Raw genomic sequence first — 15,380 nt, 5'->3', positions numbered from 1 at the left:
GTGGCTCAGGTAGTGCAGCTCATCCAGGATGGCACATCAATGCGAGCTGTGGCAAGAAGGTTTGCTGTGTCTGTCAGCGTAGTGTCCAGAGCATGGAGGCGCTACCAGGAGACAGGCCAGTACATCAGGAGACGTGGAGGAGGCCGTAGGAGGGCAACAACCCAGCAGCAGGACCACTACCTCCGCCTTTGTGCAAGGAGGAGCAGGAGGAGCACTGCCAGAGCCCTGCAAAATGATCTCCAGCAGGCCACAAATGTGCATGTGTCTGCTCAAACGGTCAGAAACAGACTCCATGAGGGTGGTATGAGGGCCCGACGTCCACAGGTGGGGGTTGTGCTTACAGCCCAACACCGTGCAGGACGTTTGGCATTTGCCAGAGAACACCAAGATTGGCAAATTCGCCACTGTCTGGAGACGCCGTGGAGAACGTTCTGCTGCCTGCAACATCCTCCAGCATGACCGGTTTGGCGGTCAGTCAGTAATGGTGTCGGGTGGCATTTCTTTGGGGGGCCGCACAACCCTCCATGTGCTCGCCAGAGGTAGCCTGACTGCCATTAGGTACCGAGATGAGATCCTCAGACGCCTTGTGAGACCATATGCTGGTGCGGTTGGCCCTGGGTTCCTCCTAATGCAAGACAATGCTAGACCTCATGTGGCTGGAGTGTGTCAGCAGTTCCTGCAAGAGGAAGGCATTGATGCTATGGACTGGCCCGCCCGTTCCCCAGACCTGAATCCAATGGAGCACATCTGGGACATCATGTCTCACTCCATCCACCAACTCCATGCACCACAGACTGTCCGGGAGTTGGCGGATGCTTTAGTCCAGGTCTGGAGGAGATCCCTCAGGAGACCATCCACCACCTCATCAGGAGCATGCCCAGGCGTTGTAGGGAGGTCATACAGGCATGTGGAGGCCACACACACTACTGAACCTCATTTTGACTTGTTTATGTAAGGACATTACATCAAAGTTGGATCGGCCTGTAGTGTGGTTTTCCACTATTTTGAGTGTGACTCCAAATCCAGACCTCCATGGGTTGATAAATTTGATTTCCATTGATAAGTTTTGTGTGATTTTGTTGTCAGCACTTTCAACTATGTAAAGAAAGGAGTATTTAATGAGATTATTTCATTCATTCAGATCTAGGATGTAATTTTAGTGTTCCCTTTATTTTTTTGAGCAGTGTATTTTTTTTTAGCACACTGTGAAGTTGAAGTCTGCTTGCTGAGCTGTCAAAGAAGCTTTGTTAACGTTGTGTTGCTTAACGACACTTGGTGTGTATTGTGTCATTTCAATTTCTCATGCTGTCTCAGTGCTAATTAGTTTACATCATGATCCACTGTCTCCCATGCTTGAATTATAACTGTTTAAACTGTAACATCCTCAGTTAAATACTTGTACCACCAGGGACTTCGACAGCTTTCCAGGCGGACCATCACTGGCAGTGCACCCAGACGGGTTGATAACACTGTGAAGGTCAAACAAAAACAGTTTCAGGTAGGGTTAATCTCTGTAAACGTATAATCCCATCGGTATCCCATCAGATCTTTGTAACAGTGTTTCAGAGGCTGTGTTACTTCTGGAAGCCACAGGAGCAGTCTAGTCTTATAAAGAACTTGCTTTTTGACACTTGGAGTGACATGCTTGAGCAAAAGTTATACCATAGATTGGGAAGTGAAATGTTTAAATATGTATCCCTTAACCTAAACAGTATGTCTGATTTGAGAAGCGTTATTGTCTGAGGTGAAATCCCAAGGTGTATAGGACCCTCTTGTCATACCTTTTTAAAGTAACTTTGTGCCCGTTTGACCTTGTTTTCATTTGCTAGTGGTTAAAGTGAGACAAAGAATGAGATATTTTTAAACTGATAATGTTTAAGTCTCTACTTTTATTCCCAGGTTCTGGAGACAGAATCTAATTTTATCCTCTCTGTAGCCTGACAGATAAGTATCGGAGGATCTTCCCCCTACAATGTTTAAATGACCGTTGATTGTAGCTGGGGCTGGCGTTATACTAATTATGCTTGCAAGCTGCTAGTGAAAAAGACATTGCAAAATCAACGTTCCAATGTGGCAGACTTTGCTGATCCTTGCATAGCGCTAGAAATGACTGTAGCCATAGTTGACAAATGGCTTACCCTCGCTTCTAAATCCCAGAGCAAGCACTGCTTTATTGCTACGGTTAACCAGAGATGAGCTCTACAAAAATTGTAATACCATAGAAAGCAAACATACAAAGTAGTACTGTGTTATTATGTATTTACATGCCTTCATTCTTTGCTCTTTGAACAGGAGAACAACGGTATACCGATCCATCTGAAGGGCGGGTCAAAGGACGCTCTGCTCTACAGAGCCACAATGACTCTCACTGTGTTTGGTATGTCAGGATTTGTCTGAGATTCAATGAGTCAGGCTCACTCCCTTATGTCTCAGTCTGTCTTTTGAATAAAACACATTTCATACCCGTGACTTGACCCCAATGTTATTACTGAAGCTGACTTTGAAAGTAAAATGACTGTGATTTGATGATGCATCATCAAGGGTTGTTTGAAGTCAGGATAATTAGCTGGTGTTGTATCCCCGTCACATCTGTAATTCATGTCTGATCTCTTCACAGGGAGTGGATATGTTGTGTATGAGCTGTTTAGTGCTGCAATGCCCAAGAAGGCACAGTGAAGCAGGACTGGCAAATTGGACTTTGTCAACTCATGAAACAATCATGCACATGCTGTATTAAATTCATCTACTCTGTTGTGCAGATTTGTAATCTGGGAAATTGTTTGTCCTATCAGTAATATAAATATATTTTTAATGTTTGAAATAATTATTGATTGTACAAATCATGAGCTGCAAATAATAAAAGTATACTTCTCTTGAGATTGTGTCAATTTGTTTGGTACATTTAGCTGCAAGCTAAATTGAGCTTATATGTTTAAAGAAATATATCAAGACCCCTTTATTTTTCTTCACCCTGAATCTGAGTTTAGCAGGAGACTGCAGGCCAGCTGAAAGTGAAATATTTAAATCCAGCAAGATTGGGTTTTTCACACCAGTCCAAACTTTTTTATAGTGTAGGTCCTTGGTTTGAGCAGGAGAGGGCACCAAAAACCAACCAGTCAGAGGGGCGCTCCCTGGCAGTGAGTAGCAGAGGAGACTGTTTCTGAAATAGTTATTTTCCGTCCAAGGTTAATTTTCCATTGATTCACAAATTATAAATAAACTTATGAAATAAACGTGATAATATGAGTAGGCCTAGAGTTGTTTTTTTTTTCTTTAAGCATATAGGACGCATTATGAGTAATAGCCACTTTATGATCTCAAGAGCCAAGAGATTTCTTTTTAGGAAGCGAAAAAAATTCTACTTTTTCTTTCTACTACAGTTGACATGTAAGTAAATAAATTGCATAAGGTTGCCTGTTGCGCATATAAAACACTTCCCCTCTCAGTGTTGTCTGGCCAACTGAGCCCCTGCTGTAAAGTTACATTGGCACTGGAAACTCATTAAATCACCAGACCAAAGGAATGCAGGGAAAAATGTAATTTCCAAACAGTTGACCGGTCTTAGTGGGGGACATACATCAACTGACAGGCGGAGGTTTCGTAAGAGGCCCATATGATGGTAAACTGAGAGTTGGGAACTGCCCCCCATATTAAGTAGCCGATGGTAGAAAGATTCTTCCCACTTGGAAAGAGGCTTTTCCTTCTTGGACATCTGCTGGCGGAGCTTCCAGTAGCCACAGAGAGGAGAGAGGGGGCCAGCCGCAGCTCCTGAAGTTTTTCTCTTACTTTCCAGAAGGGGAGGCTTCAAGTAGGCTGCTCTAAAATTTGGTCGGTTCATTTTTTGAATAGGTGAGTGGACTGACTTTTATTTGTTGTAAATGAATTATTTTGCTGTTTAAAAAATTGAAATAATTAATTTGTATTTAACTAAATGTGAGAGAATAGCGTTTTTGCGGTACGTTCTGCCATTTTTTTTTCCAGAGATGAACGCTTTTGAGACACCTAAATATTAAAAACTTTTTCAGCAGTGTTTTTTTTTTAGATAAGATTTTTCAAGATTAGAGCTCAATCACGTTGTTGAACTGAATTGAATGGAAATGCAGCGACAGACTGCTTAGAAATCTTTGAGTAAAGCAGTCACTGTAAGATATCCACGCATTGTTCCAGTAGCAAGGCAGGCATAGCTATTGGGCTTTATGGGTAATTTGCTCATTTTAATTAGATGAGACCCATATGTATCCGAAGGGCCAAGTGGTCTAATTTCGGCTTTCCCTGTAGCTGCAGTTTTCGTGCTTGTGCACCAGGAGGGGCGCACAGTCTGCGGTAAAGATTAGGCTATGGAAGCTGAGTTGAGCCTAGTGCCTAGCGTGTGGTCTACTTATCTTTTAGTAAAAAAGAGAAACTACAACGCATGAGATTATACAATTTAAGATGGACTAATATTCCTCAGCAATCTATTTACGGAGTGAGGCGAGTCCATGTAAAAGCCATTAATGTCCATTATTGAATCTAAAGAAACAAATCTAGTCTAAACGAATTAGAGAAATTAGGAAGGCAATTTTGAGATACAAACGTATGTGAATCCTACAAAAGGGACTGCAATCAAGATGCAGTAATAGAATTAAGATAATAGTTAATACATTCAAATGCATCAACAATACCAGTACTTATGATATCACAGACTGAGTGACCTTATAAGGTAGACCAATGGACCTTATAAGGTCACCCTTTAGGGCTAAAGTAAGTGAGAACCATAGGTAAGACAAAATATTGTGAGCTGCACAGCGAGCCACCAAAATGATCAGGACAGCTAGAGGGTAATGGGTTTTCCAAATTACACAAATGAGGATTAGGTCGATGTTAAAATGTTTTTTCAGTCCCTCATTACTAAATACCAACAGTATGTCAGTCAACCTTAAGTACCCACCTCAGGATATGGGCATCAACTGGAGGCAGCAAGGTGTGTCAATTGTTGAGTAAGGGAGATTGATCTTGCGGTTTTTGTCATAAGGGAAAGCAAAGATTAAATAATAAGAACTATCAATATTGAGTCCGTATTGAAAATACAAACATAATTCAGGAGAGCATTTGGGTCCACTGCGCATGTTGCATATAGGCTATACATTATTTTAGTTAGCAATCTAGCCATTCTTCAGCTCATACTCATATTTACACCACATTGACAACGTGAGCCCTGTCATGGATCTGCAGCTTCAACACATTATTTGTCTTTGTCCTCAGACTGGTTGATGTGCTGCTGACCCTAAGGGCCAAACATGAAGAAAGGGCTGTCTCTGGCCACTGCTGCCTTTGTTGCAGCGCTGTTATCCTCCATAGATGCTCAAGGTAAACGAAACCACCTGGCCTCTTTCCACTTAACATACACTACCCCACTCCTTCTCTTTATCTCCTGCTTCTCTTCTTTCATCTGTATATCTCCATTGGTTGTCTGTGTTACAGGGATTATTCTTTTAATGTCAGAGTCATCACATAGACACTGAACTCTTTGTATTAATATACTGAATAAAGTCATTCTTGTTTCATGTGTATGCTATTTGACTATGTGACTTTTGGATTACTGACTGATTTCTTGATGATTGTTATGCTTTTTACCCTCATTCGCAGTGTATTTATCTGTCAGGACTCATTACAGGCTGTGATGTAAAATCCAAATCCAGATCTCATTTTCTTGTATTTAGGCTGTCATTTATATGGTTTAAACCAATACTTCAAAAGCAATTTTCTCATTCAGATTTGGCAAAGCATACTAAGGTTTATTTAATTTCTAATTAAATACATTTAACAGCAGGGCACCGAGTAGAACAAAGGTAATTTCATGGGTAAATGTTTCCCCATCCATGTTTTAGCAGAGCTGTTGCTGTTTCAGTTTTATGATAGCAAGTCTCTGCACTTTTTCCAAAGCAAAATATGGAAGATTGCCATGTTCCTGGTAAGTAGGCAGTGAAATGAGAGATCCCAGATCACATTTAAGTTATTATGATTATGCAGAGGTTGTAGTAGAACCTTTTAAACCTGTGTAAATTTCTCTGCAATGGTTGTAGGATGGATGTAGAGTGGAGTGCAGCAGTACAGTGTTTTAAGTTGTTAAATTACTTACACAACAACACTGAAGTAGTAGGGTACAATAATTAAAATATATCAAAAGGTTTCATTTACATTCAACAATAAAAATGTGTAAAACAATTGTGCAAAAAATGTATAATGCATTTACTATAAGGAACAAAAGTGAAAGTATCCATTCAGAAGAGTTGTCATTTTCACAGTGTTTCATTATAGAGGCAGTATTGTAATTGTGTTGGTAGAAACTGTATTTAAGTGCCATACTGAATAACTTTTTCTTCCCAACTCTGGTTTTGTGCTTATATATTACTGTTTTAGTAGCTATTAAATGCTTTTTCCTGTACATGTCACAAGAGCTAGCATGTCATTGATTGTTAACAATCTGTCAGTAGTTTTGACAGCAAATGACTCAAAGTAATTTTATATTCAAACATATCAGTCCAAAATAATGGCAAATATGGAAATATGGTATGGAAACCCTCTGATTTTTTCCCTTTGAAAGCTCTCTGGCGGGGTGAGAGGAGTCTAATGTCTACTCTCACATATCTCCACCAACGGAATGGAAAGATGAAATACGAGAATAGCAAATTAATCCTCAGACAGCACAAAGACAAAGAGCCTTTCTAGGGCTTCTTTGTGGGCATTTGCAAAAATGCTGAGTTGCAATACATATGGAAAGTTAATATGCAGTAATGTTTAATGTCAGCACATGTTGTGAAATTACTTTGGCATCTGTCCTGCCTCTTTGGGAGAGTCGTTGTTCTTTCCTCCTCTTTTTGGTCTCTCCTCCTGGCAGTAGCTCAGGCCAGGATAGCTGGCTGGCTGGAGACTGAGGTTACTAACAGAACAGTAGCCAGACTCTGGCCCCTGGGAGCCAGAGGTGTCCTTTATTAGTAACTGATGGGACAGTCATCCAAATAACAAGAGCAACCACAAGGTCCAAAAGAAATACCAGAGATTGTTATTTTGACAAACCCACCATTGTTCCTCAAGTATATTTTCAAAACAGGAGGACATATTGTCAAAGAAATTGTAACAAATTCAAACGAGCAAACCTGGAGATTGGCAGGTGCATTACTTGTGAAAGTGAAGACCCTCCTGAAACTTTTTATCTGAATTTCAATCCACCATCCATCGCTTTGCTACCACTCCTACACACACACTCACACACACACACACACACACATACACACATGCACACACGCACGCACACACACACACACACACACACACACACACACACACACTTCCATACGCATCTCCATTTGGTGTTGGAGATGAGTACTCGCGGAGAAATCAGGGGGAACGCAGTCCATCGGGGCTCCTTGAGTTGATATGCCAGGTTGGTGATCCTCCAATCCCAGTTTTTAATTATTTGATGGGCTCTTGTTTGTCATCTGCCTGTGCATTCAGTGTGTCCCAAGCTATGGCTTCCTCCTCAAAGTGTATTTTACAATGATATTCTTGCCTCCCACGCCACTCTTGTTCTTACTTAACAGCTAGCATGCACCCACATGGCAAAGCTCCTTACTGTTGCCTTACAGTCTAATGCATACTCACTTACCTTACACCATGGTATTCTACCACTGTTACCACTGCGGATACATTAGGGCTTGGCCCATCACTATGTCATACTAACTTCATGAATTTTCTCACAATTCATTATATCTTCCCTACTGTCTTTCAGCTGTTCATTGTGTCACTATGAAGAATTGCTGTCATCAAACACTAATTTGCTATATGATAACTTCTTGAGCCGAGTCGCATGAAACATAACACAAATTTCGTTTAGTTTAATGAATGTAGAAATTAAAAAAGAAAGGAGACAGATTTAAAACTAACTGTATGACACTGAATAACTTGGTAAACAAAAAGGTAATTTGGCACTGTTAAATAAAACTCTTAATATACTTTGATATTACTTTTATGCATGTAAATGTTAACACATATCTGCTAATTAACATTGGCCCTTTTCCTCTAATGGTAGCCTAGAAGCTGTAAGAAAGAATATCATTTTAAAATATGTTCGTCATCTCTGTCTGTGTGGTCCCAACTGTACATGGAAATTTCCATCCAGTTAATCAAAGTTGTTCAGCCAAACAACTTTCTCATGTACATGATGCATGACGCTGTGATCAAGTCAAGTGTATAGGCGCGTGGTCTTGTCACACTGTATATGTTTTTCCGTATTTATTTTAATTTACACACTTTCTCTTTTATAGTACATCTGAACAGTCTTTTGAGTGTCTAGAGTAATTTTGTTTTCTCATGTCTTCTTATGCATTATGCTGCCAATGAAAAAGTACACAAACGTCTGTGGCGACAAATTGTGTATTCTTTTTTAAAGGTTTGCAATGGATGTGTGCCACTCACTTGTGTAAAGAGTTTTAACCAAATAAACCACAAACTACTTTTCTTGTTTGAAATATGTTTATATACAATGTATATATAACATATGGTGTTCAATTTTGTCAAGAGTTACTTCAGCAACTACATGGCAACCTTGATTCCATTGTATAATCAGTAACTTGAGAATGAAGTCATTGTGTTCTTGTAATGGTGAGATCAACTCCATCATAAAAGCAGTTTAGTAGGTGGTTGGGGCATGCATTGTAATGATTGCACTCAGCATGTGTTGGATGGTTCACTCAATGTTTGCACTTTGGTAGAGTTTGCACGGAGTCGTGCACATGTTGTGTATGCCAGTGCTTGAGTTGCTGGCCATCTTGGTTGAGCAACTCAAACAAATGCCATTTTACTCCAAAATGGCTTCTCACACTTCTTCAATGTTGTCACGTGTTCCTTACTTGTCACCCTCACAAATGGAACGTCAGTGCTATATGTCTGTCCCCAACAATGAACAAGTCCACTTCAATCATGAAGCGTTTGTCGTTGGGATCATTGTGAATGCTTGATTGAAAATGGCTTACTTTGATTTGATCATAAATATAACCAAATCCATACATATGTTTATGTTTGTTGTGATTTAACAGTGTTTTGTGTCTTATTTGCAGTGGAACCCCCCTCAGACTTGAAATTTAAAATTCTAAATGAAAACTCAGTGGACATGTCATGGACAAGACCCTCGTCAAGGATAGAGGGCTTCAGAATACAAATTGTATCAGATGCAGGTCAGTATGGAGTCAACACTTAAAGTATGTTGGTGATCTAAACCCGGCAGCATATACAAACAATGCAACCTCACAACTGATTTACTTTTAACTTCCTTCTCCTAGATGAACCAGTCAGAGACTTTACCCTCGATGCATATGCAACTACAACCTCAATCACTAACTTAACCCCTGATCTGGACTACTCAGTGTCCATAAACTCCTATTATGGGTCAGAGGAGAGCATTCCCATCTTTGGACAACTGACCAGTAAGTACACATTGCACAGGGGTTCATTTAAAAAAAACTTGATAAGAGTATAACTTTTTCCGTGTAGCATTTTCATCTAGCCACATGTGACAACGGAAAGTAGGCAGAAATCACATCTGTTTACTGTCTCTTGAATTACTCCCTGTTTATAGCTAATGCAGCATAAAGATATGTGTTTGTGTGCATGTGGTTTTGATCCTGTCAGCCAGCTTTTATGATGTGTTGAATTTCTTGCCTTTTTCCGCTGTGAAAAAGCACACAGTGAGGGAAGGGGGTGGCAATGTGCGGTGCTAACTCACCAAGTGTTTCCTGTGTTTCAGTCCAGTCCAGTAACACCAGCGGACATGTCAGGAGGCCACAGTCAGATGCAATCAGTGAGTATGTTTACTGTAGTGTCAACCAAAATCTGAACAGGGCCTGTCCTCCACATGGCTTTCCAGTTTTTTTTTTAATATAATTTTTTCCCTTCATGACTGTCATCATAATATTTTTTCCCCCATGGAATAATTTCATCAGGCGTACATTTTACCTTCTGTTGGGGTTGTCACATGGTAAGCAGGCAGGGATCTGACAGTGACTAGGAGAGCACACATAGTTTCTTTATAATTAAAACCAGTTGGCACATTAATAAAAAAGGAAAGGAAGGCTTGAAGCTAGGAGACATGGGTTCTGTAATGCGTCATGGAGTGGAGGGGAGCAGAAGGGGGTTGTCAAGCAATGATGTATTCATTGTGCCACCTATGGGCAAATGCTGTCCCTTAAACTGTTAAAAGATGTGGCAAGGATTGCAGTTCTTAATCTGACGCCAAACTCCTCTGCTCATGTCATGAGACCAATCTGTGTGGATTTACATGAGGACATGCTCACTTTCCCCCCACCAGTTGATTATTCTGGAAACTATACCCACACTTCCAGATTCTCCTAAACCCTTATTCATGGTTAAGCACTCTTTCACTCTCAGAACCACCCAAATTGTTTGACTAAGCCCCTAGTTTGCCATCATTTTCATCATTAGTTCAGGGAATTTTGAGAAAAGAAAAATGTCCTTTTAAGAGAGAGGCTTAGGAGATGTGAGGAACAGAATTTAGAGTCAATGAGACCTAGGGGAATGAGGATTAAAGTCCACCCACATAAGCCCTGCCAATTATTTCAATAGAGTCATCTAAATCTAAATAAATGTTCCAGAAAATTTCATCTATGATTTAAAGCCCCCGTAGGATTTGAAAGTATAAAAGTGAGCATGGTTTGTGAAATCTACTAAATGTTTAGTCTATAAGCCACATTTTTGACTCTGTCTGTCTGCTGGAATGACTATACCAGCCCACTGTTTGGCAATGGCTGATATTTCCTTTGATGTCAGAATGCATATCTATGAGCCATCCAGCTAACTGTCAAATATTTTGTTTTATTTAGACAGACAATGGGCCAGTGTATAATATTGTTTCAAGACCAAGCGCTTGCTGCCATACCTTAATTGGCACTTTTCTGGCTTGGAAATCTGTTTTATTTGAGACATAAAGGATGTGGTTTTAAGTTTTTACTCCAGTCACTAACTGGTACTAAAACCTTTCCTGATCTGGATCAATCATAGCATGCTATATACATTTTTAAGTGGATCTGTTCCTGACTGACTCTTAATTCTCCATTGTCTTTCCCCAGAATGTTCGGTCAGCGCAATAGCAGATTTGGTTTTTCTGGTGGACGGTTCATGGAGTGTTGGTAGAGAAAACTTTAAGCACATCCGTAGTTTCATCAGCTCCCTGGCAGGGGCCTTCGACATTGGCGAGGATAAGACCCGGGTGGCCGTGGTTCAGTACAGTACAGACACCCGCACAGAATTCCCCCTCACCCGTTACAACAGAAGAGGAGACCTGCTCCAAGCCATCAACTCCCTGCCATACAAAGGGGGCAATACTATGACAGGTAAGATGTTTATCATAGGTTTTCATTTGTAGATTTGTACTATGCTGTCATTGAGAGAAAATGGCTTTGCGTGGTTGTTGGTGTCCATTTTATGTTAAACATTAAAATGTGGAAATCCCTTCAAATTGGAATCTGACCTTGAAGTAGTTTTATGTGATAATATGTGATGTAAGAGTATGTATGCAAGAATGCCTGACAAATTTAAAAATACTTGTACATTTATGTCTCAAGGTGACGCCATAGATTACCTGCTGCAAAACATCTTTACGGAGGCAGGTGGATCCAGGAAAGCTTTTCCTAAGGTAGCCATGATCATCACTGATGGAAAATCCCAGGACCCAGTGGAGGAGTATGCTAAAAGGCTTAGGAACATTGGAGTGGAAATATTTGTCCTAGGTATGGTTTATTATTCAGTGTTTTGTTGAATAGTGCTCTCCCATGTAAAAGTCTGCCTGTTCTTGGAAACCATTTGATTTTCCATTGATCGGAATATCCATTTTTGACTTTGTAGAAGTCAAGTACTTTTGTTTTTTTCTAACAAACGCAATACTCTAAAACCATCAACAGATCTGCGTTGCAGCCGCTGAGTAAAGAACATGTGAGTTGATGTTCTTGTGCTTCACATTTTCCACTCAGGTATCAAAGGAGCAGATGAGGATGAGCTAAAGGAAATTGCCTCCACGCCTCACAGCAAACATGTGTACAATGTACCCAACTTCGACATGATCCAAGAGGTACAGAAAAAGATCATCACAGAGGTGTGCTCCGGTGTTGATGAGCAGCTCACCTATCTGGTTAGCGGAGAAGAAAGTAAGTTAAAGGAATCTTGACCAAATGTGTTTTGGTACATTGGGTTCTGTGTTTTTGACACAAAATCTTCCTAATAGGAAGTGCTGGCATTGTTAATCCGCAGCCCAGCAAACATTTTGACACTAAATGCATGTTGAAAGCTCATGTAATAATACATTGCCTGCATTTTTCCCTCAGTGGTAGAGCCAGCTTCTAACCTGCAGGTCACAGAAATTGCCTCCAAGTCAATGAGGGTGACATGGGATCCCTCCGTGGGTGACATCACAGGCTACAAGGTCACACTCATCCCCATGCTACCTGGAATGAAACGCCAAGAGCTGTACATGGGGCCCACGCAGACATCCATCAATATCCGTGACCTTTCCCCTGAGACTGAGTATGAGATTAGCCTGTACGCCCTCAAAGGTCTGACTCCCAGTGAGCCCATCATGGCAATGGAGAAGACCCAGCCTGTCAAGGTGTCAACAGGTAAGATGATTTATTGTGCAGGACATCTAATCTTTCCTATTCTTTAGTCAGATTTCACTCCTTAGCTTGTTTCATCATGGGAGCCACACAAGGCGTTAAGTAACCTATTATGTCTTGTCTTTTTGAAGAGTGCTCTCTGGGAGTGGATGTGCAGGCTGATGTGGTCCTGCTGGTCGATGGCTCATACAGTATTGGATTACAAAACTTTGCCAAGGTTCGTGCCTTCTTGGAGGTTTTGGTAAATTCCTTTGACATCGGACCCCATAAAGTCCAGATTAGCTTGGTCCAGTACAGTCGCGATCCTCACACTGAGTTTGCCCTTAACACCCACCATGATATTAGTGCTGTTGTCAAAGCTGTGCGCAGTTTCCCCTACCGTGGAGGCTCTACTAACACTGGCAAGGCCATGACATATGTCAGGGAGAAGATCTTTATCCCTGCTCGTGGAGCGAGACAGAATGTGCCCCGTGTGATGGTCCTTATCACAGACGGAAAGTCATCAGACTCGTTTAAGGATGCAGCAACCAACCTGAGGAATACTGATGTGGAGATCTTTGCCGTTGGTGTGAAGGATGCAGTAAGGTCAGAGCTGGAGGCCATTGCTAATCCCCCGTCAGACACTCATGTTTATGAGGTGGAGGACTTTGATGCCTTCCAGAGGATCTCCAAGGAACTGACTCAGTCCATCTGTCTGAGGATTGAACAGGAGCTGCTCAACATCAAAAAGAGGAGTAAGTAGGAGGATAGAATATCTAACCACAATAACTATAACCTGGAGTGTAGCCACATAATATGTACTTCTTGGCATCAATTTTGGATAATACCTTCATTTTGGTCCAAACTATTCTTATTAGACACTGTACCATATGTTGACCCAGGCTTTATGAGTAGAAAAAAAAGAATAAGAAAAAGCAAAACACAGAAGAATAATTCTGTATAAATTGCTGTTAGGCAAGGCACAGGATAAATGTGATCAACTCACTTGACCATAGCCTGCCAATAAACCACATACCTGCTTGTTGAATGAGCTCTATCACACCATTTTTTATCGCTTACAGTTTGAAAACACTACAGTGACTGGATCAACAGTGGTATTTGACCATTATTTTGATTCAAATAGCCACCTCAGCTCTGAGTTGGAGCTGTTTCACCCAGTAGTAGAATGGCATGACGCCAAACAATATGCTTATTGATGTTGAGGACTGTAATCCAAAAACACACAGCACTTAGAGTAGTGAGTATAGTATTCCATGCTTGGCAACTTAAATATTTTTCAACCTTGTTAGCTGAACAAGGTTACAGCAACGCTTTGATTTTCATTGCTGCCAGTAATTGAAGGTAATGCCCATTGCCAAGGCAAAGGATAGAGAGGAGAAAGGCATCAAACATAGCTGCAGTGGCCCTGTAAGTCTCACAGATTTACTGTATGATATGACCATGGCAATACTAATTTGCTAACTTTTACACGGTTTGGGCCCGTGCAGTGCCTTTTAATGACAGACATTCATTACAAGTGATCTTTTATTTTCAAGACATACATTACAAGTAATCTTTTATTTTCAGGTCTGCGTCCACCCACCAACTTGGAGTTCTCTGAGATTACCTCCAGAAGCTTCCGTACCACCTGGACAGCTCCTACTACCAATGTCATGTCTTACCTGGTACGTTTCCGCAAGGGTGAAGACATCACTGGAGACTACATATCCCTGGCAGTGCCTGGTGATACCACCACAGCTGTTCTGCCCCACCTATCCCCCCTCACCACCTATGAGGTCAACGTCTTTGCTCAGTATGACAAAGGAGATAGTTTCCCTTTGACTGGTGATGAGACCACTCTAGAAGGTAAGAGAGACATATTTGGATCTGGCCCAGTGCTCATCAAAATGAGAATACTCGAGATCTAAAATATTCTTTCCCTTTCAGAACAAGGAACTGTACGAAACCTACGAGTTACAGAGGAGACAACAAACACTTTCAGGGTGTCATGGCAAGCTGCTCCAGGTTCGGTGATCCGGTATCGCCTGTCCTATGTCCCACTAAGTGGTACTGGGGAAATGTTGGAGGCCCAAACCATTGGAGCAGAGACTACCATCGTTCTTCAAGAACTTTTCCCCATTACCACCTACCGTGTGTCTGTGTCTGCTGAGTACTCTACAGGCATAGGGGACGAGATGCAAGTAGATGGCACCACCAAGGAAGGTGAGTCAGATATTTTTTAACAACAAGTGGCAAACAGCTATGTGCACAATGGATATTAATTAGTGTCTGATCCATTTTTGTCTGCTTTCAGTCCGTGGCTCTCCTCGTGACCTTCGTGTCTTTGATGAGACCATATCTACAATGAAACTGACATGGCAGGCTGCTCCAGGAAACGTCATTCAGTACCGCATTGCCTTCAAACCTGCTGAGGGTGGTGAGAGGAAGGAGATTTCTGTCAAGGGAGATAATACCCAGGCTGTGCTGAAGAACCTCCAACCGTCCACTGAATATGAGCTGTTTGTTAGTGCTCGCTACTCTTCTGGTTTGGGCGATCCTCTTCTGGGCACAGGAACCACCTTAGAAGGTAAGAGAGAATGTCACATTGCTGAAGTGTAATTTGAAACCTTTTGAGCATGGTAGCATTATTTCTTTAGCCACTGTATGACAGAAATGTGAAGCATGCTTTGTGGCTTTGTGCTCAACAAATGGGTACTGCCGAGTAGACAAATTAATTATTGT

The 15,380-nt window shown here is 41.3% G+C and overlaps 2 protein-coding genes across 2 annotated transcripts in view; both read left to right on the top strand.

Annotated features, from left to right (window-relative positions):
* LOC123979625 (cytochrome c oxidase subunit 7A2, mitochondrial-like) overlaps positions 1–2,877 on the top strand; it is a 4,657-nt gene extending 1,780 nt beyond the window's left edge. Inside the window, exons 2-4 of the mRNA XM_046063641.1 lie at positions 1,409–1,498; positions 2,293–2,377; positions 2,618–2,877. Coding sequence (XP_045919597.1) covers positions 1,409–1,498; positions 2,293–2,377; positions 2,618–2,676 — 234 coding nt within the window. The 3' untranslated portion in view covers positions 2,677–2,877. The remainder of the gene's footprint in view (positions 1–1,408; positions 1,499–2,292; positions 2,378–2,617) is intronic.
* An 832-nt stretch (positions 2,878–3,709) lies between these two features.
* Positions 3,710–15,380, top strand: part of LOC123978593 (collagen alpha-1(XII) chain-like) — a 58,449-nt gene continuing 46,778 nt past the window's right edge. Inside the window, exons 1-2 of the mRNA XM_046061913.1 lie at positions 3,710–3,849; positions 5,242–5,346. Coding sequence (XP_045917869.1) covers positions 5,277–5,346 — 70 coding nt within the window. The 5' untranslated portion in view covers positions 3,710–3,849; positions 5,242–5,276. The remainder of the gene's footprint in view (positions 3,850–5,241; positions 5,347–15,380) is intronic.

Source organism: Micropterus dolomieu, linkage group LG11, assembly GCF_021292245.1.
Source record: "Micropterus dolomieu isolate WLL.071019.BEF.003 ecotype Adirondacks linkage group LG11, ASM2129224v1, whole genome shotgun sequence".
NCBI classification, from domain to species: Eukaryota; Metazoa; Chordata; class Actinopteri; order Centrarchiformes; family Centrarchidae; genus Micropterus; species Micropterus dolomieu.
The sequence above is the reverse complement of the archived record's forward strand: the minus strand, read 5'-3'. Positions and strand labels throughout refer to the sequence as shown.